Source organism: Tiliqua scincoides, chromosome 6 (genome assembly GCF_035046505.1).
Source record: "Tiliqua scincoides isolate rTilSci1 chromosome 6, rTilSci1.hap2, whole genome shotgun sequence".
In the NCBI taxonomy this organism is placed as follows: domain Eukaryota; kingdom Metazoa; phylum Chordata; class Lepidosauria; order Squamata; family Scincidae; genus Tiliqua; species Tiliqua scincoides.
In genome coordinates, this window is record NC_089826.1 from 83,963,332 (window position 1) to 83,991,285 (window position 27,954).

General features: G+C 43.8%; 1 protein-coding gene across 1 annotated transcript; it reads right to left on the reverse strand.

Annotated features, from left to right (window-relative positions):
- Positions 1 to 1,749: 1,749 nt before the first annotated feature.
- Positions 1,750 to 27,880, reverse strand: MFSD10 (major facilitator superfamily domain containing 10). The gene is made up of 14 exons (XM_066632143.1): positions 27,766 to 27,880; positions 27,176 to 27,323; positions 22,961 to 23,172; positions 20,675 to 20,771; positions 16,321 to 16,424; positions 13,846 to 14,004; positions 12,224 to 12,412; positions 11,260 to 11,368; positions 10,184 to 10,286; positions 8,833 to 8,941; positions 8,408 to 8,498; positions 5,119 to 5,166; positions 4,296 to 4,385; positions 1,750 to 3,147 (listed from the first exon to the last, which is right to left on the reverse strand). The coding sequence occupies exons 3-14, from the start codon at positions 23,147 to 23,149 to the stop codon at positions 3,041 to 3,043; spliced, it is 1,395 nt and encodes a 464-aa protein (XP_066488240.1). The 5' UTR covers positions 23,150 to 23,172; positions 27,176 to 27,323; positions 27,766 to 27,880; the 3' UTR covers positions 1,750 to 3,040.
- Positions 27,881 to 27,954: the final 74 nt, after the last annotated feature.

The window sequence follows — 27,954 nt, forward strand, 5'->3', positions numbered from 1 at the left end:
TCTTTGTAAATGTTTCAAAATGCAAGTGGTGTTGATTTCTGAAAAACTCTGTAATACTTGATAAATTTTTAGAATGCATTCATAGGATCAGTATAAAAACATACCTGGTCCAGGTAAGCATTAGTTGGTAAACTTGAAAAGATGACAAATCCTTTCTGGAATTTTTCAATCTTGCAGTAAATCTCAGTGAATTCTCTCTGTTTATCTTTCATAAGCATCCCCAGTATTGCAATCTTGTTGAGCTTCAGGAGCCAGAATTTAACTGAGGACATCTTCTGTTTCTTCTTGTTAAAATCTGTGCACTTTTGCATGTTATTGAACAAGAATTTATACTGTAGCATATAGACTCCAATTTTCAATATTACATTTTACTTATTTTGTATAGCAACCTTGATTTCTGGAAACCATCTAATCCTAATATTCCATCCTCAAAATTCCCCCTTTTTGTGTCTCCTTCACCCCCTTTCTATGGAGAACCCATCACTTTGAGTTACAGTGGGTGCAGCTCTTGTATTCTTAGACCTGTCGTTGCTTCAGCCTTCATGCCATATCACAAGCAACACAGGAGAGTCTTCATTTCCTCCCCATCTTATTTCAGAAATGGCTTGTGCAGGTTTTTTTGTTTTTTTTTTAAATCTTACCCTTTACAACTATATTGCAGTAATTGATTGTTGATTTTTGGGATGTGACCAAGACCAGCAGTAGGTCTTCTCTCTGCCCCAATCTTCATGGACTGAACTAGCACCCACAACTCAGGCTGCTGCTCCTCACCACTACCACCCAGTGGGTTGCTGGTACCAGCAAGGAGATGGTAATAGAATCCGTAGCTACTGCTGCCTGCTGCAATTTCATTGGGCCCAGAAGAAGAGAGACTGGGCAGGTGACATCTACTGCTGGTTTGATTTCAAACCATTTCTCTCCTCCCAATTTATTACAACAAACATGTCAGCAGGAACAGACCTCCTCCCTCAACCTTGGACTTGTGTTTTAGAAAGAGTGATTTATGGCACAGAGAGAAATCATTTCCTGCTGTTTTAGAACTCTTCTCTCTTCTTCCAGTTGATGGCAAACCATCCAAAATAACCCATCTAATTAACAGGGAATCACAAATGCTTTAAGCCCCCAAACAATATTTGCTTTTGTTTTAGTACTTGAAATTTAACCTATATCAGACCATAATTTGCCAGGTAGGTGAGAAAAGGAAGGTTAAGAGATGTCCTACAAAGAGAGAGGTCTAAGGGCAGCTACAATTGCCCTTGCTAAAAGGCCAGTGCTTGCAGTTATGACAAATGGTTTTTTCCAGTTGCCACTTGAACTGAGGAAGTCACCAGGAAACTAGTTGCAGAGGAACAAAATAGGGAAAATGAAAGTCAAATAATTACAGAATTTTACAGTTTTAAAAAGCATAACTTGCAGTATGCTGGTAGGAAATAGGACAGACAACCAGAAGGAAGGATGAAAACGCTTGCATGGAATACTCTGAAGACTTCATGACTTGGTGGCTCATTAACCACACTGGAACCACCACCTGAAGTGGGGCTGGTTTACTTTGTCTGCTAGTAGAAAGCTTCTTGTAGTGCAATTAGATTAACAAGATGTTCATTAAATACAAAATATAAAGAATCTTAAAACCCAAGAGTGCCTATTGTCACATTATTGCAGCATATGCTTGTCATGAATATGTACATGTTAGGCCTAGGTTAGCATGTGGAGCCTGAACCAAACTAAGTCAGTAACAGAGAAAGCAGTTTCCAGCTGCAAGAATGTGAGTAAATAAACAAGAATTACAACCCCTTGGAATGTTTTACACCTCAGTAGACTGAGGGGCGCCTGATCAAGCAGAATGGAATGCAGCTATGGTTCTCCAGTTGGGAGGGGTAAGAACTAGGAGGGCTAGCAACCAGACCCACTTTGAGAAGGTTCTGTCCTCAAAAGTTTCTGATTGGACAGTCTAAATGAGTACGTATGAAGTCACCTCAGCACTATTAGCATAAGAAGTATAATAATGAGTGCCCCAAGGGGGTGTGTGTGTGTTCCTTCTTGGACAGAGTTTCGGGGCAACATCTTGCATGCTTGGAGCTCCATTGTCCAACATGGGCAGCTGGCCTCATAGGTAGCCTGGAGCTAAAAGATCTACAAGAGAGGCTGACCCAGGTGAGGAACTAATAGAGATAGCCAGCTAGCTTTCTTATTTTATTGCTGATATGTTTCCTAGATGTTTATGCCTCTAGCATTTGCTGCCTTACTGTAACCTTATGTACTTAATAAACTAAAATCTCTTTTACTAAGTTGTTTCATTGCCTGTTGGGGACAAAGTTTCAGAAACCTGCCTAGCTGTTCAGCAAGCTACCAAGTGCTCATTGAAGCTTTAATTGGAGAAAGTGCTCAGTGCCTGCAAGGGATAGAGTTAAGCCTAGAGGGTCTCAGTGCCTCTCTTGTGTCCTTGAAGCTTCTCATGTTACAAAAAATATTAACATAGTGTACTATATTGTCCAAGTACAGTGTGCTTTGTGAATGTAAAGAAAATCAGCATAAGAACAAATTGCAACAGTGTTTACATTTACAGAGACCCTCCTAAAGATGATGGATTGCATTCTTTGCCTCCCACAGCTAGTGGGACGAACCTGTGTAGTGTTTTCTGGCTTTCAACCCAAGTCTTTGGTTTAAGGTAACAGCTTTCCACCTTCCAACTTGTTAAAGTCAAGCATGCACCAAAATCCAATACATGTTTACTTCAAACTGGATTCTGCTGTGCTGTGGGGGCTGACATCCAGGACAGCATGTACAGGCTAGAGAAAAGTTTTAAGACTCAAGGAGTTTTATGCTCAAGAGAGTCATGTCTTATGCTCAAAATATACTTGGGTATAAATAGATATATGCTAGTAAACATTGTAGTCCATATCTGGAAAGCTCAAAATCATGTTTTTTTAAGAAAATGTAATACAAGGGTATTTATATATGAGGTCCCGTAACATCTTTTCTTGGCCCACCAGTTCTGCATGATTTGTGGAGTTCCTTGGAAAATGAACCACAGGGTTGCTTATTCCTTTTTCATTTGCTCATGAATGCATCCAAGCAGAATGAGCGGGACCAGGAACAAAAAGGCACAGACCGTGAAACAGACTTCAGCTCCTGCCAGCCAATATACTGGGAAGAAAAAGAAGCAACTTTTAGGAACATGGTTGACTATCACAAAAGTGGGTTCTCTCTCCATGAAACTGTAGCAAAGCAAAAACTATGTTGCTCCCAGAAGATGTAGGTTTTCCCCTCCAAGATCACATTTAAAGCCCACTTTTCAGTGTGAGGAGAGACACCTTCAATAGCTTTCCCCATTCATGAATCCTGGAGTTCCTAGGAAAGCAGCTCGCACTCATCCAAGACATCATGTGCTGGCTCAGATTGCTGTGGCTGTACTCTGAGAATTGGACAGAGCTGGGAGAGTGACTAAAGGAGAACCCAGTCCTCCAGGGAAATTCTTGCCAGTAATTTTAAGCTCCCCTCCCATATCTAGCACATGCTGTACAATGAAGGTTGCAAAGCGCTGCAGCTTTCTTGTCAGCAAGACAAGCTCAAACTGCTGTTTAAGCTCTTGTTCGTTCTTTTCTTTCTTTGGGGAGCAGACTAACATTGGAAACTGGGGAACATAAGAGGAGCCCTGCTGGATCAGGCCAAAGGCCCATCTAGTCCAGCTTCCTGTGTCTCACAGTGGCCCACCAAATGCCCCCGGGAGCACACAAGACACACGCACAACTTGCATCTCGGTGCCCTCCCCTGTACATGGCAATCAGAGGCAACCTGCCTCTCAAACCAAGAGCAGGAGAAACAGTAGACTTTGTGCAAAGTGTTTTTTAATCTTTAAAGATGGGGGTTTGTAAGAGGGAAGAGGTACAATGAAGAGCTTCATCACTTCTCTGTGCAGCAGCCAATGAAATGAAGCAGAGAGGGGGGAAAACCTTGGGCACAAGCACATTTTGTTTTATGTGTTCTTTGGTTTTATGGGGAAGGAGGAGGCACAAGATCCTTCTTTCTTGTGGCAAACTATAAGCAAAATAAGGATGTGGATGATGAATGAGGACACTCTTCTATGTCAAAGTCTAGAATACGGGCCAAGCCCATGCTGTTGCTGGCAGAATTAGAAGAGGCTGACTTCCACCATGATAGGAGCACTTCCATAGTCAGACCATGCAAGTCTTGTATTAAATGCTTCTTTTTGACAATCCTTCCCCATGTGAAATCTGCCCAGAGTAACACAATCTCTATGAACTGCTCATGTACACACATACAACTGCAGTTACCTGTTGCTGATGTAATTGGTCCAAAAGCTCTTGCAAGGGCTCCCAGACTCCTTAAGATGCCCATTACGGCTCCTTTTTGACTTTCTGATCCTGTGAAAATAAGAGACGGATACCAGTCTTTTCTCTTTTGTTCATTTTTAACACCCTACATGGAACTGAACTCACTGGGCATGCTCAGTCAATGCTTGCCATGTCAAGAAATGCCTGCCTGCCAAATCACCTGACCTCCATTTTGTTCACCTTCTTCCATGCACCACTGAGCCTGGGGCCAGTATCCCCACCACCACCACACCCACACCAATAATTTGTGCCAGACACAAGGGCACCCCCACCCAGGGTGACCAGATGTCATAACCGCCAAAGAGGACCAGGCACTCCAAAATGTAGGACATCCAAGAAAAATGTAGACATGACAAAATAAAAGCTAAAAACACTCGTATATTGATTTCATTTGGTTAAACACTATATTACTATTAAATTTAAAACTATATTACCTATAATTTATGACATATAATTTATTACAAGAAGACTATGCGTTGGGGCCCACTCACAGGGGAAAAGAGGACATTTTAGTTCTTTTCCAGGACAAAAGGCTTAAAAAGAGGATATGTCCTAGAAAAAGAGGACATCTTGTTACCCTGCCCCTCCCCAAGAGCAAGATTTTAGCTTCAGATTTTGGTTTTAAGCCATTTACAATTGTGATGAATATGTCTTAACATTCCAGGGTTCAAACTCAGGACAAGATCTTTTAAGTGGAAACAAACAGCAAGAGTTCCACTGGACACAGGCGATCTCCCTCTCCTGTGCCAAAACAGTCACTTACCATAGCCAGACACCACGGCAGACAAACAAGGAACAACAACAGCGGCAGCTGAAAGCAAGTTAAATGGCCAATTAGGAATAAGAAGCCAAAAGAAAGTGCAAATGAGTTATGAGGCATCACCTTACAGAACAACAAGCATTGTGGAAAAATACCCAGCCCTAAAGGAGTACACCAATATTGGATCATGTGATTTAGTGGTCTTTCCTGCAAAGCCAAGCTGTATAAACAACCCTTGCAGGCATAAGAATTATGTGTCCATTTGGCTACTCCTTCCCATATCTATATGCTCTTCTGCAAACCCTGGGGCAAGGGGATACACAGGTCACTGTTTAACTCTGACTAGCAATTTTCCAGCTCTCTGTCAAGCAAGGCAAAAAACACACACATGTTGTCATAGAGTGAGTATGAAAATCAGACATTACGAAAGATATAATGGATGGGTGGGGGTGAAAATAGCTCCTCTGTGCCAGAAACCCAGCCAAGATCTGTAACTCCAACTGCTTCCCGGCTAAAACATGCCTCGGGAAGAACTGTAGCTAACATATCGCCTTCTAGCCTTGCAAAGACAAGCAACCAGCTGACCCAAAGCTTGCCCTGGTGTGAAGGTATAAGAATACCCTCTTTCAGACCAGGGCCACACACATGCAGAAGCTAAATCCTCCACCAGTATCCCTAGGTAGACAATGTAAGCAGTTCTTGAGCATCTGGTTTCTCACCCAATTCAGCTGCCAGGACTGTATGTGCAAAACTCCAGTCAGAGAATTAGCAACTGCACAGATCAGCTTTTCAGGACACAGGATATACACTGTTGAATCAGGTCTCTGTGCCTGCAACTATTGACAGGTCTAAACATATTTGCCATGGGAATGCAGACCCCTATAGTACAGAGGTTCCCGCATTGTGACACCTTGGTACACTCACAGGGGTTGTATGAGATGTCCCCAGTTGCTCCCATACCTGTTCCCCAGGTGCCGTCTGTAATGGAAGATCAGATCATCAGGTGGATGATGTGGTGTTTACAGGGATTCCATGTTTTGACAGCTGTTTGACAGCTCTGGGAAGGCAGGGCTGGCTCCACAGCTGTAATCAATCAAGACCAATGGAGACCTGGATGGACACCTGAGCTTCATTTGACCTTGATGGGACTTTGAATGGACATGGACTGAAGAGATGGCTCACCTGAGCCTAATTTGGACTTAACAAGGGTCCTAATTTGGACTTAACAAGCTCACAGGTGAGCTGCATTTTGGATTATGAGACATCCAAGGATAAAAGGCAGCTTCAGGCAGAGCTACCCTGACCCAGAGGGAGATGCTACCTGACCCAGCCCTATGGGAGAAGGGGGACTGCCAGGACCCTGCTGGAGAACACAGAAGAGAGAACTGCCAGGACTCTACTGCAGAGGACACAGAGGAGGGACTCTGCTGCAGAAGACTGGACTGTGCTTTGGAGACTGGATTGGTCTTGGACTGGAGGCTTCAGACCTTTACCCATTGAGTTAAGTGGAGTTTTGGGGAGGAAAAGCCTCAGGACAAGAGGACTTGGAGGGAGTGTATGTGTTTGTAGCAATTAATTTGGTTAATTGCTCAACTGATAAGGAGTTCTGTTTGTTTCCTTTGCACACCACAGCTGTTCTTGGAAAAGGAGGGTGTTAATTAGCCAAAAGTGGGCATTAGAAGGGAGTTGGAATATTCGGATGGGACACTGTCATCTTGAATTTCACAAGATTTGTGCACTGTGATCTTGGATCTCATGAGATATAGGTGCTCTCATCTTGGATCTCACAAGATTTCACAAGTTCAAAGATGGTGGTGCCTAGCTGAGCAAGGAAAAAGAGGCTTTGGGGACATCATGACCCAGGTAAGTTTGAGAACCACTGCTATAGTGAATTCTCATCTAGCCATGCAACAAGTGAGTAAGGGTGGCCATACGGTGAGCTTCCTTACTCCTGATCAGTGTCAAGCAGGGACCTCACCGTGGAATGACCACATCTCACTGTGGAATGACCACATCTTGAGACATACAAAATTATGCAGGGGATGGACAGAGTAGATAGGGAGATGCTCTTTACACTCTCACATAATACCAGAACCAGGGGGCATCCACTAAAATTGAGTGTTGGGCGGGTTAGGACAGACAAAAGAAAATATATCTTTACTCAGCGTGTGGTCAGTCTGTGGAACTCCTTGCCACAGGATGTGGTGCTGGTGTCTAGCCTAGATGCCTTTAAAAGGGGATTGGACAAGTTTCTGGAGGAAAAATCCATTATGGGGTACAAGCCATGATGTGTATGCGCAACCTCCTGATTTTAGAAATGGGTTATGTCAGAAGGCCAGATGCAAGGGAGGGCACCAGGATGAGGTCTCTTGTTATCTGGTGTGCTCCCTGGGGCATTTGGTGGGCCGCTGTGAGATACAGGAAGCTGGACTAGATGGGCCTATGGCCTGATCCAGTGGGGCTATTCTTATGTGCTCACTGTGAAAATGCCCCTGAATGGTAAGGTAGGGATGGGAAACTTGCCAGACACTCATCCCTGTGGTGAAAGTAACATCTAGATCAAATCCATGCTCATTTCATATTCTGATGCAGCCCTTCCTTGCAAATGAGCAAATAACCTACACAGCTGTGCAGTGCCTTGGCTTTCTTAAGGAAGGAAGGAAGGAAGGAAGGAAGGAAGGAAGGTGGCTTTGATGTGTAAATTCATCAGCATTAATGATTTTGATATAGCCACAAGGCAGTGGAGGTTTGAGGTCAGAGTTTCCTTCTCTTAGATGAGCTGCCTTCCTAGGCTGATGAGTCCCATCTATCCGGTGGCCTCTTATGACATGTACAGCCAAACTGAGGGCCTATTCTTATCCCCAGCCCCCAGGGGAGCCCCATACCCACTGCCTTGTGGCTATATTCAGTTGTGGAAAAGGCTTCAGGAGTCAACCTCGAGGCAAAATCAGGAGCCGGAGTCCCTGAGGCAGTTCACGGCTGTACACAGTCATGCTCTGGCAACTCCTGCAATGCCACTGGAACCAACCATATTGGCTTCTGCCTTTCCACTGGACCATTCCAGTGACGTGGAGAGGGGGGATTTGCTGCATGGGTAACAGCCTATCCTTCATACCTTCTTTACCCAGGCTTCGCGCACTGGAGAGGACACTAATCACCATTCAGAGCGTGATACCATAGTCTTTCGAGACTGAAGGGTTGCCAACAACAACAATGATTTTGAGAACTCTAAAGTGGATTCAGCATGTTTAGGTTAGCAGTAGTGCCTGAAAAGATGTATTTGAAAACTCACCAAAGGAATAAAACAGCAGTCCTGCACCCAGGACAATCATATTAGTACTCCAGCCAATTAAAAGAAAAGCAGGAATTGACAGCATGATTGCCTGCAAAAAGAGAAGAGTGAGAAGGTTTGCAGTACACAAAGTTCTATCAAATGGTAAAAACCTGAAGGCAGAATTTTCTACACCACTAGTCTTTCCCCCTGTCCAAATGCTATTCAATCCCTCATAATGGAAACGGAGAGATCAATGTGATGCATTAAGAGTGAAGTGACAAAAAGGAAAAAAAAAGTGATCTGAAAGCAAAAGGGAGGGGAAAAATAAAACTGCAAACATGACGTATTTAACAAGGCAGTTCTATGCAAATTCCAGTGCTACTGCGTTCACTGAGGTCTAATTCCCTCGTAAGTGTACTCTGAAATGCTAAAAAGCAGCCTACCCTTTTCACAGCCTTGAGTTCATTTCCTGGTTTTATTTGGCGAGTGCAGCCTCCCTGGATCACAGCCATCGTCATTCCGATGAAGAAAAACATCTTCCCTTGCTCCATGCTAAGAAATAGCAAGAGGCAGAAAAGAACTGCATAAATTTAATTTCACATTGAAGCTGGTGGAAATGGACGGTAGTTTTTACAAGAGTAAAAAATGGTTTGGGAGGCTTACACATTTTTTATGCATTTTTTTTTTGTCCAATTGTCTCCTGTGATCAAATGGGTTTTGCATGGTTTTATATTTAAAGCAGTGTTTCTCAAACTGTTAGTTGGGACTCACTAGGCAGGTCACGAGCTAATTTCAGGTGAGTCCCCATTCATTTCAATATTTAATTTTAATATATTAGACATTATGCTACCATGGCATGTGACTGCATTGGAGAAATGTTACAGATCTGTACTTTTAAAAGGCTACTCTGTATATGCTTTTAACAGTGATAGCACAAACATTTTGCTTCCTTAAACGTTACACCAATTCCTGGGTATATATGGGGTGCTAATTCAAAAAATGGCATCCATTTTGCCCTATCATGTCTAGCTTTGGAGACACGGCATAGCCTCATTAGTGAATGGTTCAAGCAGCTTCCTCATGAGGAAGCCTACACCATGGCTGCAACCCTAACCTCACATTCCAGGGAGTAAGACCCACTGAACACAATAGAACTTGCTTACCCCATTGGCACGGCTATACCAGGGTTGGAAAGTTGGATAGGATTTGGCCCTAAGGGGTTATGCCAGCTGAGTCCCCACTTAGGAAGCCAATAGGCCAAAGATTCTCAAGAAGGATGGCTTTTAAAAGAGTAGCACTAAAGAAATTTTCTGAATTGGATCCATAATATCTAATGTAGGTGGGGAAATAAAATGTTGCACACAACATAGAACTCAGCTGAATAAATATACATTATGGAAACTAAACTGTGTTTATAGGTCTGCTTTTCAAGGCTCAACATTTCTGCTGACATACAAAAAAATCTTTCAGTTTCTGGATGTGAATCAGCATAGCTGAGCCAGAAACTCATGTGATTATTTCACTGATGCATCTGAACATAATTTCTCACAACTAATTTCCTTAATAAAGGTAGAACACTCTAAAATTCTTTAGCTTAGAATAGGGAGGTACTCAAAACCCAATTTCAACTTAAGAGTATGATTTAATTCTTTTTGTCATTTTTTGTCATCTTTTTTTTTTCATAATGGTATACCCAAGAGATCCCAAAATGCTTAAAAGGAGTTTGTTTGAGGCACAATAATGAATTAAATGGATGCTGATGTGCACACAGTTAGAAACGCCATGTAATAATACCTGGTGAACTGGAAGTGTTGATGGACAAGAAAACTCAAGGTGTATTCCAGTCCAGAGAACAGGAAGAGATACAGGAAGTACACCAGACCAAGGATCTTGAGATCTGTTAAAACAATACAGTGCTCAAACTACATTGTAACAATTGCACAAATTGCATGGCTGTTGGTCCATGACAGCAGAATGCCTGCTCCAATATCTCTAAAACAAGCAACACTTCTAACCTGAATTATTTTCAAGCAAGTCCTATGCATCAAACTTTAAATATGTTGCAGACATCCTCAAGTTGTAGCAGAGGGGAGGCAGTAATGTCTTAAATAAATACATTTTAAAAGTTTGAGAAATAAAGAACCTTTCCTGCCAAATCCCCTTCACAGGAAGCTTTTAGCTTTTAAACACTTTGCTAATTCTTCCTTAGCAAGAATTCTTCTTTGGGGGTGTCAAGGATGCCAGCACTATTACCAGTACTTGGTAGCCCAGAGCAACTGTGCTATTGGAATCATTTAAAAAGGTTCCCATTAATCTTGGAGTTTCATTCAGTATGCAAGGGATGTTGCAAGCAAAACTAACCTGGCATATATAAGCAGGTCTGCAAGAGAAATAAGAATGCTTCCATTGAATTAACATGTTACACAGTAGCTGTGAATACGGATAAAATATAAGGTACAGACATGCTGAATTGGGTCCTTCTGGGTCAATACTGTTGCACTGAGTGGCCTCTGTAAGTGGCTTTTTTTTCCCCCCAGCCCTTTTACTAGAGATCCTTCAAGCAGAGATGTTGGAAATGAACAGATGTGCCATGCATGCAAAACACATATCTAATGGTCTTTTCATGTTAGGGGTTGTATAAATGCATAACTCAAATTGATTTGTTCATTGGGATGACTGCCAAGAGCCAGCAGAAAATGCAGCACTGTTAATATTTTCAGGAAAGAGCCAGCCCTCATTAGGGAGAAAGATAATACAAGCTTTATGCAAAGTCAGGATTGATCAGAAGAGGCAAAAAGTGTCATGAAATAAATCACTTCCTAAGGAAAAAAAAATGCTATAAAACTTAACAGTGAAGCTTATGGACTTGCTTTTTTTCGAAGGGGAATCCATTCTCTGGCTTACTGCAGAGAACTGGAACAAGGCCCAAGGACTGACTAGGCCAGTTGCCGACTGAAAACCAGATACCACAGAGGACACCTAATGGGGAAATGGAAAATACAACATAATGATACTAACACAGAGAAAAGGAAATCTCAAGTCCGACTTATTACAAAATGTACTGGAGTTACAGGTTGTCATGCTTCTTATTGAGGTTCTTACACTTTTTAAAAATGCCTACATGCTATACATCAGGACCTTTTCCATGAAGAACTGAAATATGGCAATTGCATATACAGTGGGCCCTTAGTATCTGCAGGGGATCCATTTCCAGACCCCCCCCCCCGGACACCAATTTCCATGGATAATCAAATCTGCAGGGAGGGCCTCAACAACCTCCTGGATGTGCCCTCCAGGAGGCCTTCTGAGGCCTGCTGAGACCATGCACACTTCCAGTCACATCTGGGATGTCCTTGAGGCCCTCCATACATAGGATTGGCACCTGTGTTGAGTCAAATCCACGGACAGGGAGGGCCCACTGTATTGTACAAGGAATCAGCATTAAGAAGGTCCAACACAGGCTTCATGATCTTACTACAAGGGCAACCTGTAAAAATGACAAGGCACAGACAGGTTTGCTGAGCCACAATCCACTCCCACAGCCATCAAGAGGTACCATGTTCTTCAGAGTGAGCCAGCTTCCAGCCACATCCATATGAAAAAGTGTGGAGCTGGCACAGACCTTATGGCGGCCACCTGTTCTGGTGCTATTTTCAACCCCACAAGATTGTTCTGTGAGAAAGGTGAGCAACAGCTCTTGGTTCTGCACACACCCTCATTTTTTCCCCTGCTACTCTCACAGTATGCCAGAGCAATACAGGCATGGGCTTCCTTATTCCCTATTACTCAGTTGCAACACCAACATGACCATCATCTGCTTCTAGAACTTCTTACCCGTTTTTCTTTGGGGAGTGTTTCCGGCAAGAAGAGGACGATGAAAATCAGGTCAGTAACTGCAAACATGACAGCAAAAATAGCTGACTGGAAGTAGAAGACGTCTCCCTTCCCTTTCTCCATGGCAAGGTAAGCACCAAGCATAGGGCCAAAGGTAAAACCCAAGGAGAAAGCCACACCAATCATTGCCTGGGGAAACAAAGCTAATATTGACATGTTCCATTTCATTTAGGGTATACATAATTATTGATTCTTAAATAAAAACCTCAAGAATTGTTGGAAAGAAGTACTGTTCCGACGTTATAAAATATTTAAAATATTTCTATTTTAACTACTCTATTTGTATATATATTGTTGCATTGTGTTTTTCAAACTAGATCGTTTGGGAATAAAAATATTGTTAAATAATTCCAAGACACACACACAAGAGAGAGATTGGCCAATGCCACATCTTTGAAAAACAGTATGCGCACAACCCAATCCTAACCAACTTTTCAGAACTGATGCAACTGCATGCATTGGAGCCCCCAAGTATGGGAACAAATGTTTCCTTGAGGAGGCCTCTGTGACTGCCCCACCATCACAGAATGTACACCCCCGCAATGGCACGGCTGCATTGGCATTGGAAGATTGGTCAGCTTTGGGTTGTTAGTTTTGTTAAAATATCTAAGGTAGGTGCCTATCCTTCGTGCAACCGGTTATGGAAAATACGCAGCATGAACTATATATGCCCTTTTGAAGCTATTTGTTACTTCCTAATTAACGACATTGTACAAATGTTGCTAGACCACAAGCCACTGAAGCAGAAGTGTAGTGTTGCAGGCAACTGTTAGTAACAGATGAATAACAGCAGAAAATTAAAGAAATGGACTTCAATATCCACATGGAGCGGAGCTAATTTAAATATAAAAACAAGACCAATAAACTCAACAACAATAAAAATATGTAGGAGGTGGCCAAAAAAGCCTATGATAAAAAGAGGAAAGCTCTCAGTCAAGATTGCACAAATCTAGCAGGTGGCTGCAAGTCTCAGTTCTCCTGTAGGCTAGAAAGGAGCACGAAGCTTGGTGGGCCAAGGTCAAACTAGATACAACTGGAAAGTTCCAATCCTTCCCTCAAGATCCTGGGTAATTGTGACCCTAGGATGCCAGTGCAGCAGTCTGCAAATCCACAAGCAAAGGCCACTGAAGTGCTTACGGCAAATGAAGAATGGCCATGCTCATGCTCAGTGATTTTCAGCACTGTGCCACACACATTGGTGTGCCGCAAATGGTCTGCAGGTGGGCTGTGAGAGTTTAGGGGAGGGTCAAATATCAGTAGGCCATAGGAGGATGTGAGCCCCAGCCGGCAGTGTGGTGTACCTTGTCAATTCTCAAAAAACCGAGAGTGTGTCTTGACAATTTTAGTGCCTTCTCAGTGTGCCGTGAGATGGGAAAGGTTGAAAATCATGCTTATTAATATGCCTCCAAGCCCACTATCTTCATTGAGAGCACATTCACTTGCATTATTTGCTTTAAAAAATAAAAAAAAACTCTGCAGATTTTTGATCAATGACTGAACAGGAGACTTCTAACCAAAAGCCCAAATCTAACCAAAAGTCCAAATCTGAGCCACTAACTCACCATGCCTTTACTTCGAGCTTTTGGACAGTGCAGGTCGGCAATTATAGCAGTGGAGAGACTGACGTTCCCTTTGCTTATTCCCCCAATGATTCTGGAGAAAAGAAATAACCCAAAACTCCTGGAAATGGCCCAGAGCGTGTAGGATATTATCAGACCAATCTATAAGAAAAGAAATACCTGCTTTCGTTACAGAAGACAGCAAAGTCAGTTCATTGAAATAAATTTCTGAACAGGAGGATTTTCTAAAAGCAAAGGAAACCTTGACTTGCTCCACCAAGGGCTCAGTCATGGGTTTCAACTGAAAATTGGACTAATATTTAACAATTAGCATTTCAACTGAAAATTGGACTAGCATGGACTAGCGTCTCAACTTTGAACAGAACCTGAACCATTATTCAAATACAGGTGGGGCCTCAGTATCGACAGGGCATCCATCCTTGGACCCCCTGCAGATGTTGAAATTCACAGATAATCAAATCCACAATCAGCCCCTTTAAGCCCTCCAAAGGGGACTGGAGCTACTGGAGGGCTTCCCCCGGGCCTCCGAATGCCTTTTATGGCATAAAAACCACTTCCGTTTTCTCTCTGGAAACCGGAACAGCCATTCTAAAGCCTGCAGAAGCAGTGGACGGACACATGCTGTTTCTGCGGGCTTCAGAAAACCCTCTGGAGGTGACTGGAGCACAGCTACGGTCCCCTACATAGGGCTCCAGTGGGGCTAACAAATCTGGCTCCATGTGGGTCTAGGACAGGGGTGCTCAATAGGTGGATCGTGATCTACCGGTAGATCGCGAGGCAAAATGAGTAGATCGCGGAGTGCCGACCCCCCCCTTCAGGTGCCTCTGGGAGGAAACGCCGGGAGTAAGGCCCATTGTACTCAATGGGGCTTACTCCCAGGTAAGTGTGGCTAAGATTGCAGCCTCACAGCCTAATCCTAGGCATGTCTACTCAGGAGTAAGTCCTGTTATACTCAGTGGGGCTCAAGGTACACCAACATACATTGTACACATAAATGTTATATGTTATGATGGCGCGAACATTGTAAAAAAAAAAAACTCTGGTAGATCTCCGGGCCTTGCTGGGTTTCAAAGTAGCTCTCGAGCCAAAAAAAGTGTGAGCACCCCTGGTCTAGGAGACCCACATTGAGTCAGATCTGCAGATGCAGAATCCGTCGATATGGTGGCTCCACCTGTACAAATAGAACCTCAGTAGGAAATTCAAGATACTGATTCAAAATAAAGGGATACACTTACTGGCCACAACCACTTTGAGTCATAATCATATAAAGTCAGTATCTGGAATGGGTTGTCCAGGAATCCATATTTGGCCTTAAGGCTGAGAGGCAGCAATGTCTGCTTTCTAAAGAACCTTAAAATTACATACCAGGGAAGCATACTATGAAGTTAATCAATCTGGAGGGAAGGATTAGCAGACAGTCTCCCTTGTGCCATTGTGCTTAGCCAGTCTTTTGAGTTTTTAAAAGTTACAATTTAAACCTTTCCTTTCTTGTCTGAATACCAGGATACAGTGTAGCTATTTAATCAACTCCCTTGCAAACTGGCTGGATCTGTGGAGGCTAAGCCATCAGAATCCCAAACCATACCAAGTGCAGCAGCCCCTCAAGGTCCCAGCTTGGGTGTAAATAGATCCATAAGTCTAGAGAAGGGGAATGAGGATATGTATGGGATAGAATAGATATGTGAGCGAGCAAGATGGTGGGTACATTTTGCTTTAGTTTTAAATTTAAGTTTAAATTGGACTTTCTGTTCACACAGCCACTAAACGTGCAATGACTGCACAAGAAATGTGTCCCATGTTGATCCTCTAGCCAGTGACAAGCTATTTGTAAAAGCTCAGTACCACTTCTTCTTCAGTTTTGGCACTCAACCACAATGGCATTGAACTCCATAGTTGCAATCAAGTGCAAAAATCTGATCTGACCCGACAGTGCATGTGGCACAAAGTTTCATGTGGATAGCTCACCCAAGATTGAACACTCAGGTGAATACAACCACACATTCGTAACTATTTCCTTCAACAGAATATCGTCTGTCATATATTCCCCGGTACATGTCAATTTTCAATTTTCTTCTCCATGTACTGAGAATTCTGTTTGGTGGTTGTTGACTTAACTCAGTAAATAGTTTGTTGATATATCCATTGTCCATGGTTCTTTCCAATTAAAGATCTCCAGAGGTGATCACTGTGGTTTTTCAGTAAGAGACAATTAAGAGGCCAAGAAAAAGGATTTCCCATAAAGCCATGCTCCTTTGGCTATATAAGCAGAATGTGCGATTTCAGAGATGCTGACAAGACAAATATGGATGGGAGAGCTGAGATTTAAATACCAGCTGCTAACTCAACAAGCCCAGTACTGAGGTTAGGCTATAACTGGTTTCTCTCTGGTACTGTTGGCTACTCACTAGATACAGCTTTTCTGCACTGTACACTTTATACTCCCATCAGCAGACATACCACAGTTAACAGCATAACTGGTTTTCTCCCAAAGGAATCGGATGCAGCACCAGTAAGCGGAGAGGCAAAAAACTGAAGGATGGAAAATATGGAGCCAATCAGACCTGCAAAAGATTGAACATAAAAATATTGATCTGCAAGAACTGAGTGTAAGCATCACTCACAAAAGTGAAAAGTATGAAAGCAACAAATGTGTATCACTACAAGTATGTCAACCAAGGGAGTGATTATTCTGTTAATTTTGTTTTTCTTAATCTCTAACATTGTCAAAAGTTCTCTTGAAAGCAAGGGGCTTCTAAGTGATGGGTTAGTCTCCACTGTTGTGCAAGATCTGGTTTTTTGTGTAATAATATTTCCCCAAATATTATTTGTGTTGTGTCACACCACACATGACCTTTTACCATATTTTACAGTTATAACCGTCATAAGACTTGGACTATAATATGAATGCTTCCCACTGAACTATAGCAGTATTCATGGTTCAGTGGAAAAACAAATGTTTCCTTTCCCCCCCAAATGGACCTTAAATAGCAAGTCCAAGAAAAGGCCTCTGCCTGAGATCTTAAAAGTGACTGCATGTGCTAGGAGATACTCCTAAATTAGATGCATCAATAGTCTGGCTCAAAACAGACAAACAGCTTCACACATTCAGTGCTTTTACAGTAAGAGATGTGCGAAAGAATAGTGCATAATTTAATGCACACAACTGCACATTTGCTTGGACCGATGAGAAAACATCACAGCAAAATTCCTAGGGCGTTAAAAGTGTCCAAAAATTAAGGGGAAAAGCAGGGCATTCATTTGCAATGAAGTTCAGCAATTCACGACTGGGTGAAGGGAACTAGCTGGATTTTTGGTCAACAAACTCGACCAGCTCCATAGTTTAGAGACCTATTCACTTGGACATGTGTGCACATCATTTACTTTGCAAAGCTGTCTGTTACTCTCTGTGATTCCCCTTGTTAGCCTGTTAGCTGAGTAAGAAGAACCCACCTGGGAGTGTTTGAGAGGAGCTGCCTCCTTCCCATAAGATCAGTGTGGATTCACAGGTCACACAGTCAGCTTAGCAATAAAGATGGATGACTTCTATGCTTTCATATTATTCCACATCCGAGAGCTTAGAGCCCAAACCAATGAGCTGCGGTGCCAGCGCCCCACAGGCCCAGGCTGTTGTGGAACTGATGTGTCACTGGTGCTGGGTTTCAGCACCCAAAAATCGCCACCAAGAGCTCCTGGTGGTGACTATGACCAGTGGCTGGTGGCACAGCATTTGGGGGTGGGGGAGGGTGGGAAAGGGGCAGAATTGGGTGGGGGAGGAGTAGGCCCGGGAGGGGAGCAGAGATGGCAGGAGGCTCTACTGCCATATCCTGACTCCCCTCCCAGGCCAGGAAACCTGAAACTGGTCTCCTCAATTCTGTGCCCTCTCAATAGTAGGTGCAGAATTGAAGAGACCCACTGGGGCAGCCTGGGTGCTACACGGGGTAAGGTGCTACAGGGTACATTTGTTCCTTTACCCTGAGAAGACCTGGCGCTGCCTCACTGGCCCCACAGGATACAGCCGTTGCCATTTTGCCACTGCTGTATCCCTGGGTGCTGGGGAAGCTTAGGATTGGGCTGTTAATCTCCTTCCATTGAATCTATGTGTCAATTCTCCATTGGTTTAGATATGATGTTTCAAACATGATCTGATTTCTTGCTTCGTCATGCTCTACTTTTCTTAAGAAGCATGCGCTGAGCTCCATTTTTAAAAATGGAGTGATTAAAGGAATATTTTCCACACTTTAACATGTTGGCAGGGTGACCAGACACCCTTTTTTCCCCAGGGCATGTCCTTTTTTTAAATCCTTGTGTGCTGGAAAAGAACTTAAATCGCCTTTTCCCTGTGAGTGGGCCCCTGCAGGTAGCACAAAGCCTTCTTGTAATTAATAAATTATAAGTAATATAGTTTTAAATTTAATAAGTAATATGGTGTTTAAATTAACTGCATGAAATCCATACACAAGTGTTCTTAGCTTTTACGTTGTCATGTCCTACATTTTTCTTGGATGCCCTACATTTTAAGGTGCCTTGTTCTCTCTTGCGGTTATGACATCTGGTCACCCTGCATATTGAGGACCCAGTTTGGTCAAGCAAATATCACAGGCAACATATATGAAGAGCTTGCATTAGGTTCTGAACTTTTTCATCCTTTTTAATGCAACACAAACTACAATTTCCTTAAAATGTTACTTTAAAACCTTGTGCTTTGGGTGGGAGGTCATTCATGCTCAAGTTCACCTATGATTTCTTAGTTAATACCTTACTAACAGTTTTGAACACTACCATTAGTTACTAACTCACATTACAAACAGTACACCTGAAAATACAGGGGATGGGAATTTTTTTTTTTTTTAATAAAAGGTTGGACAAGTTAATCACCATTCACATCACTATTCAAATATTGGGGTAGTGGCAACTGATTAAGATTTTTCAGAGTTTAAGAGGGTCTAAAAAACCCCTAAATCAACAGACTGGGCTCTCTTGCTTTCTGTTCACATACATATTTTATATAACTTGCATCTATTACCATTTGCTACTAGTCCAGTCTAGCTCCTGTAATGTTGGTCTCTCCTTGGTGTCATGATTTCATTTTCTGTACCTAATTTGAAATGGTGCTGAAATGCTCAGCTTTCAGAAGATGGTCTTTGAGGTCACTACTGATACGAGAACTAAGATTTCTCATTCAGATGCAAAGTGTAGCTTTTACCTTGCTGGCTGCAGAAGTTTGAACTTGCCCCTCCCTGTGCTGTGACACAGAGGGGTTACTTTACTCTCTGCCAGAAAGAACAACAGCCTGTCTGAAATGCACTGCCTACTTCTTTAGGGCTGGCAATTAAGAGCTCTGTCCTATTCTTGGTCTCCAGCATCTAAGCTGGGACGGTTTATTAGTTGGAATGCTTTTGTTTGTTTTTCATAGAGGTTTGATTGTACACTTGCTTTTATTCCGGAAATACACATTTTCCTCTTCTTTGAGGTTATTCATTTTGTCTTGGATATTCAAACGCTCTGGCCCAACCCAACCCAATATAAATCTCAAACCATTTGTTTCTACACTGATATTTTAAAACAGAATTACTATGCTGGATTTCGGTGCTGTTTCACCTATTAATGCAGAGCCAAACCCAGGATTGCTATCAAGTGCTGGGCAGGGCAGAGGAAAACTGGCTGGTGTGAAGTTTGAGGAGAATTGGCAGCAAGGAGAAGAGGCTCCTAGTGGAACCATATGCTCTGTTCTTGCCAGGGAAGGTTTTTCTGGCGCACAGCGATCTCCAGTTTGAAGACCACTGGTTTAGGATGTAAATACTTGAAGGATCATCTCTCTCCACATGTGTCTGTCCGCCTAGTGAGAACTTCTAGGGATGCTCTGTGGCAAGTTCATTGGAATCTCAATTGATGATAACCTGTGAGAAAACCTTTTCCATTACAGTGCCCAGCCTCTGGAATTCCCTCCCAGAGGACGTTAAATCTGCCGCTTCTCTTCTGGCATTTCAGAGGGGGATCAATACATTTTTATTTGCCCTAGCCTTTCATTGACTGATTTTGATTGACTTTTTTTTCCTGGCTCCATAGTGCTTTAAGTTGATTATATTTTCTTTTCCTTTCACGAATAAAGGGTGGGGAAAAATTGTTTTTGCTTTATTTGGTTGATTATTTTTACTTGTCGTTGTAATATCATTTATGTATTTGACATTACTATATTGTAATTTAATTTTAAATGAATTGTGAACCATAAGAACAGCCCCACTGGATCAGGCCATAGGCCCATCTAGTCCAGCTTCCTGTATCTCACAGCGGCCCACCAAATGCCCCAGGGAGCACACCAGATAACAAGAGACCTGAATCCTTGTGCCCTCCCTTGCATCTGACATAGCCCATTTCTAAAATCAGGAGGTTGCGCATACACATCATGGCTTGTATCCCGTAATGGATTTTTCCTCCAGAAACTTGTCCAATCCTCTTTTAAAGGCGTCCAGGCCAGACGCCGTCACCACATCCTGTGGCAAGGAGTTCCACAGACCAACCACACGCTGAGTAAAGAAATATTTTCTTTTGTCTGTCCTAACTCTCCCAACACTCAATTTTTGTGGATGTCCCCTGGTTCTGGTGTTATGTGAGAGTGTAAAGAGCATCTCTCTATCCACTCTGTCCCTCCCCTGCATAATTTTGTATGTCTCAATCATGTCCCCCCTCAGGCGTCTCTTTTCACTTTTCAACTTCCCTTCCAAGATATGAAAGGGCAGAGCAAAAATCCTTTAAAGGCCTCTTTATTATCGACTGTCCTTTGAATCGTTCGATATTGAAACTCCATCCATACCTCCAAATAAGACACTGTTGTATTTTCTTTCAGGCGGCATCCCGATCACTTCCGCAAACCGATCCACCCCATGCTGCAACGTCCTGTAGAAGCCATCCTGTGGAAGAAAAGCATTGCCCAGGTGGGATGCAGGTGGCCATTCTGCAGGAATACCTGTATCTCTATCTATTGTGAGGTATTTAAAAAAATAACCACAAGAAACACACTTTTCCATTTTACTCTTAATTCAAGGGCAGGCCTTTGAATCTTCCCTCCCCATGCTGAAATTTATATAACCCTTATTGAAATGAGACACAGGGTACAATCCAAAGGTGCCATGAGCCAAAGCAAGTAACTTGCGCTGGCCCAGGAGGTTTGCAAATATGCCATAAGGCATGTTTGTGCTTCCTCAGGAGGAAGCCGCATCAGCGCATGGAGGTGCACCAATACACGGAGCCTGAATCCAGTCTCTGTGGTGCCTTGCGTTGGTTTGGATGTGCCAACACAAGGCTGTGAAGTAGGCAGGGGGAAGGCGGGGAGGAGGAGGGAGGGAGGTGTTCCTGGGCAGGGGAGGACAGTCAGTGGTCAGCCCCAGGGAGGGCAATAAGCTGAAGGTGGGGCTGGGATCTGGCAGTTATGCCGAATCCCAACCCCCGTTCCCAGGGAGTATAGAGTGGCTTCAAGTCACTCCTCTCCTCAGATTTGTGCCACCTAAAGAAGTGGCGCAAGTACGAGGAGACCCATTGGCGCCAGCAGCAATTACCCGGAGGTATGGGGAAATGTTTCCCCTTGCCTCTGGCTGAGCTGCTTATGGCAACTATCCTGCGCTGGATACAGCACAAGCCTCGTGGTTTGCCTGTTCCAGCGCAGGCTAGGATTGTGCCCAAGGTCTTTTTAAATGAACTCTCTCAACTCATTTTCTCAAAATATAGGCACTTGTGTTTTCAGAAGCTAGGCATTAACTCTTTACAAAATTGTTATTCTTCAAACATCTGTGCCAGGCATTCTGGACAAGAGAGATTGCTGAAGATTAGCTGTGCTAGTCTGTTACAACCCAAAAACACACCCAAAATTTCCAGTAGCATCTTAAAAATGAACATACAATACCAAGACCCTCCCTCCATCAAATGCATGCAAGGAGCTACAGTACTACAGTTATTTTCTACAGGTAGGAAACAGAGGTTTCTAGACAAAAGTGGAAGTTACTATCTAAAGCAGTGATTTTCAACTTTTTTCATTTCATGCCACACTGAAAAGACACTAAAATTGTCAAGGCACACCATCAGATTTTTGACGATTGACAAAGCACACCATGCTGCTGGTGAGGGGCTACATCCCTCAATGGCCCTACCGATAAATGATCCTCCTCCAAGGTCCCAAGGCATATCCGTGAATAATTCACGGCATACTGGTTGAAAATCACCGATATAAAGAATAAAAGTTGGCCCTCCTATTCGCAGGTTTGGGATTTGAATTACCATGGGGTTCCAACCCAAGTTTGGAGGGCCTCACTGAACCCCCTGAAAGTGCCTTCTGGTCATGCCTAGGAGGTGTTCTGAAGTGCAATGAGGCCTCTCTGCACCTCATGAGGCCTCCCAGAGGTTTCTTAGAGCCCCCCATAGATACCAAAACCATGGATAAAAGACGATCCTACACTTACTGTGGCACTAAGCACTCACGCCTCTACCTTTGCAGCCTGTTATAGAGAATGCTAGAGGAGGAAGCTTCTTGCTTCCTGTAAACTGCCTTGAATAAAGTCTGAGGAGAAATATGACGACCAAGAAAGGTGGTATATAAATACATGTATTATTGTATTATTATTAGCGGGAACACTAGAGGAGGGAGACTAAGAGAATGCTGACTATTTTTCCTTTTCCTCTTGCATTCTATAACCAGCTGCAAAGGAAGAGTCATGAATGCCTGGCACCACTCTAAGTATAGGATCCCCTGTCACAGATAAGTAATGGGTGCACAGGGAGGTGGAGAACTGCAGATAAATGAATTCACAGATAGGGATCTGCAGTTATGGGGGATACACACACCTGTACTTATGTGACAATTAATACAGGTGGTATTCCATTACATTGTATTGTACATGTACGATATTATGGTTGGCAACCTTCAGTCTCGAAAGACTATGGTATAAGCCTACAGCACCCAGTATTCCCAGGCAGTCTCCCATCCAAGTACTAACCAGGCCTGACCCTGCTTAGCTTCCAAGATCAGACAAGATCCAGCATGTGCAGGGTAACAGTTGCTGCCAACATTACGAGTGCTTTAAATCAATGGCACTTAGCTCTTACTTACATCATTCTTGCTGTAATGATCAAGTATTGAAGGCAAGAGTGGCAAGATGAGAGTGAAACCCAACAGATCTATGAGGAGTGCAACAAATACAATGGTAATCACTTGAGTGGAGCCCTTTTCAGCCCCAGGTGGCTCCTTTATAGGTTTCCTGCTTTCCAGACTTGCTCCCAGTGACATCTTTTCAGTCATTATATGCCAACATACAGTGTGTTCTAAGAGAGAGAAAGTGAAGAAAAGTTTTAGAGAAGATTGCTAATTCATTCTTATTCTCTTTTTGCTCAAATAGATTTTTTTTAATTTCTTTAAGTTAAATTTTTTATTTTCTCTTGGTCAAATCTTAGCAAAGGAATTCTTTATACTTACTGTTCCTTTTTCTCTTTGCGGGGTAACAGATTACAGCAATGGGTTATAAAAGCAAAACCATATGGAATTAATCAATTATTGAACATTAAATTGCCTTCTAAGATTGTGTTTTGGCACTATATATACGGACAACTTTTAATTGTGCTTCAAAAAATAGTCAACACTTTTCTACCTTATTAAAGGCATAAAAAGCGTAACCACTAAGGCAATATTAGTTACATTATTGTTACAAAAGCCACTAATGTAAAACTTTCTAGGATGTTTACAAAGCAGGAGTGGTTACATTCAATATTAGTGATCTTCAATATTAGTATTGTGATTTTTTTTTCACAATATTAGTGATTTTTTTCATCACACTGTCAAGAGAGGGCTCACATTCCTCTACTAATAAGTGACCCTCCCCCAAACTCCCATGGCACACCTGTGGACAAATCGAAGCATACTGGTCGCTATCTAAAGAATACAGGTTGGTCCTCCTTATCTGCAGTTTTGGCTTCTCCAGCCCTCTTATTGATTTTTAAAAGGCATTAAAAAGTCACCTCCAGTTTTTGTAAAAAAAAAACTGGAAGTGACTTTTTCGCTAGTTACTGTCATTCTGAGCCTGGCAGAGGCCACAGGCAGATGTGCATGACCTTTGCGGAGCTCAGAAGATCCTCCAGAGGCGAGGAGAGCACACTTCCCCTTTCTTCCGGAGGGGGCACAAGGCCCCCTGTGCCCCCACTGAAGTTATTTCCCCAGTTTTTCAAAAGTAGCTCACCCTGCGAAAGCATAATACAACACAACCAGGAGATCTTCCACCTGTCTGAAAGTAGATACAGGGCACCAGTAATATTTTTACAGCTGATGTAGATTGCAAGGTTGGTGTTAAAACAATATTCTGCATTAATTGGCTTCGCATTAATTATAAATACATGGTGCTCGCTCCCATTTTATCCAACCCACGTAGTGCAGGTTCCATTCTTACTTCATGCCTAGCCGGCGGGTGGGAACAGGATTCTTGATATGTACATGAATGGACAGATTGAAAGACACTTCCTCAAAGGTACAAAGCTTTAATGTCCTGCTATAGTTAAACCTGCTCCTTAAAAGAGCCTATGCTGCTGTTCTGCTGACACTGGGTCACACTTGCAGGGGTGTGTCATTTCTTGAAACTAGATGGGGCACATGTATTGTGTCTGCCAGCTCTTTGCCATGAGGATTTATGGTTTCACACCGAATGAATAGCTTTTGGGAGTTATGGCATCCCTCAAGATCCTGCTCAGCTGGATATATGGGGACACAATCTCAAATCTAGCAAGTACATAACATCCTCTCTATCACTCAAGGAACTCATGTGTTCCACTTTGTGCTGAGAAGACAGCCCAGTAAACATTCTTGTTGGCATCCTTCAGTCTCGGAAGACTATGGTGTCACGCTCTGAATGGTGGTTCTGGAACAGAGTGTCCTCTCCAGTGCGCGAAGCCTGGGTAAAGTAGGTATGGAGGATAGGCTGTTACCCATGCAGCAAATCCCCCCTCTCCACGTCGCTGAAATGGTCCAATGGAAAGGCAGAGGCCAATACGGTTGGTTCCAGCAGCGTCGCAGGAGTTGCCAGAACGTGACTGTGTTCAGCCATGAACTGCCTCAGGGACTCCGGCTCCGGATTTTGCCTCCAGGTTGACTCCTGAAGCCTTTTCCATAACTGGATGTAGCCACAAGGCAGTGGAGGTTTGGGATCAGAGTTTTCCTTCTCTCAGATGAGCTGCCTTCCCAGGCTAACGAGTCCCATCTACCCGGTGGCTGTTTAGTCGCCTCTTACGACAAGTACAGCCAAACTGAGGGCCTATTCTTATCCCCAGCCCCCAGGGGAAAGTAAACATTAGACTTAAAATAAACAAGGAAACAATCATTGTTTCTTTCCCCATCAGTTCCTGGTGCAACCTAAATCAGCAGTTCCTGGTATAACGTGGTGTACCATGAACCTAGTTCCTGGTGTAAACTAGATGGTGCCCCATGCCCTCTGTCTTGTGCCCTCTGTCTTAAGACTGTTAAATTCTGCAGACTTTAGGGCTTCAACATCAGGCCCACCTCCTGTTTTAATGCACAACCTGAAGAAGAGTTCTGGAGAACTCAAAAGCTTACTCACTATGATATATTTTATTCAGTCCTACTAAATACAGTAAAGGCACAATCCTAACCACTTTCCAGCACCAACTTAAGGGCATTGAAGCTCCGAGGTAAGGGAACAAACATTCCCTAACTCTGAGGAAGCCTCCATGAGTGCCACCCAACTGCAGGATGCAGCACGTGTCCCGTTGGCACAGCTATGCCAGTGCTGGAAAGTGGGTTAGGATTTGGGTCTAAATTGATTGCTCTACTTGGGTTAATAGGTCAACAAAGCCACCTACAATATTCCCAATTTTACTAAAGGCAATGTGGCGGTTTTGTTTTTTAAAAGAATCCATAGTATATATGGAACATTTCAGTGATCTCAGTATAGGGACATTAATGGCTTATGAGATTTTTCAAAGGCAGACCTTGAAAATGTGTGCCCAGCCTCTGTTCAAACAGCCAACTGTTCAAAGAGGAAGAAGGTAAATGAAAAATAAACATCCTGCTTAGTCAAGGGGATTTTGTGTGTTATATCAGATCTCTTGTTTAAGAAAATCTACTGTACTTCCTCTTTTCTTTTGCTTTGTCATGTCTGACAACACAGAGAGCCATGTAAGTGCAGATATTTATTTATTTATTTATACAGGTATTTATATACCGCCTTTCTTTGGTCGTCAGATTTCTCCTCAGCCTTTAATTCAAGGTGGTTTAAATAGGCAGGCTGTTCTAAACCCCCATAGGGATTTTTACAATTGAATAGTTCTAGTCTTTCATAGAACTCCTCGTTCCAGCTGGATTCCTTCCCAGTCTGGCCTCTCTCTGGCCCTTCGCCTCCCACGCTCCACTTGACGGCAACTCCTCTCTGCCACCGAGGGTCAGCTCATCAGTATATCAGCATGTCGTCAGTTCTCGGGTACTTCCGGTTGTTTCGAACTGGCAGCCTCAGATCTTCAGGCATACAAGATATGCCACTTAGCAAACCATCATGGCCAAGCCAATGCTTCCTCATGCCTGAGATGACATGTCAAATGCTAGACACCCCCCCCCCCCGCTAGTAGGCTGACAGAGATGGAAGGCCCTTGCACCAAACTGCTAGGTGAGACAACTGCTTCAATTGGCCTGACAGATGGGCTTGCCCTTCTTCTATTCCATAGTAGACCTCATTTGTTCCTCACAGGGATTAAACGCAGTGAAAAGTGACTCTCCAAGAATGTGGACTCAGACTTTAAATGATAAAACCACATCATGAACTGGGCCTGAAAGTGCATGGAAAGTTAGTGTGGATGATGCCACACAGATTAAGTTCATTCCCACCTTCTAGGATCACACGAAATTTGGCCTCAAAGGTGTTCCATTAGCATCATCTCCATTTAGTCTGAAATCAGCTTCAGCCTATTCACCCACATCCATTCCCTCCACATCACCTCCAAGCACTGCGTGAGCACATCAAGGGCAATTCACTACTGATGATTTATCCCAGTAACTTCATGTAGATATTAAATTGCACTGGAGCCAACAGTGAGCCCTGTGGAACACTCACAGGTTACGTTGGCTTCTACCCTCTGAGTACACCTATGAGAAACAAAAGCCATCTCTGCCCATACAAAGGCTAAAGGCCAGATCAAGGAGAAAAATGCAACATTCAGAAATATCTGGAGTGGGTCAAGCAGCACCTCTCCTTCCATCTTGCCCTTCCCTATGGACTGAAAGAAATCCACACATCAGACATCATATCTTGGGAGCCAGGAAGGAGTTACTCACAAGTCTCCACCAGCCAGGAGCACAAGTCCTCTCTCTCTACCCAGGGCTGTAAATTCCTCAGTTCTCACGTGTTCAGCTCAAGCGAAAGACGTGTCCATTACAGCAGCAGCTTCCCCATTTCTGCGGTGCTGTAGACATTTGGCATCAGCTGTCAGGAGGGAAGAGTTAGGAATGGGGATGAGAGATCTGCTGACAGAGCATCTCCAGGTCAGGGCCATGCGGTGGGTGGGGAGGCAGGTGAGGCAGAGCCTCCCCACTCATGACCGAGGAGGGAAGAGTTGGGAACATAGATGGGAGATGTGCCCACAGTACACCTCCAGGTCAGGGAGGCAGGTGAGGCACAGCCTCCCCACCGGTCCTTCCAAAAGCACCGCTGCCCGGTTAAGCCTGCAAGCACTCACAACCCAGGAGGGAACGGGAGATGTGCCTACGGTTGTGGGTGGGGAGGCTCTGCCTCCCCTGCAGCCCAGGTGTTCCTGCAGGAAAGCCTCTCCAAGGGAGGCAGAGGGGCACGCGTTGGGGCGCCTCCCTCCAGAGCCTGCCTGCCCACTCCTCTTGCCCGCAGGAGGCCGGCAGGCGCTCCCCACTACCTGCGCTGCGCTGCGCTGCGCTCCGGGCTGCGGCGCGACGGTCCCTCCCCGCAGCCGCGCGTAACAATCGCAGCCCTGGTTGCGGCGGCGGCAGCAGCAGCCGCGGCGGCTTCCTCTTCCGGGCTGGGGCCGCTCCCCGCCGCGGCTGCTACTGCCCAGCATCCTCCCCCGGGCCTGGTCCCCGAGGCG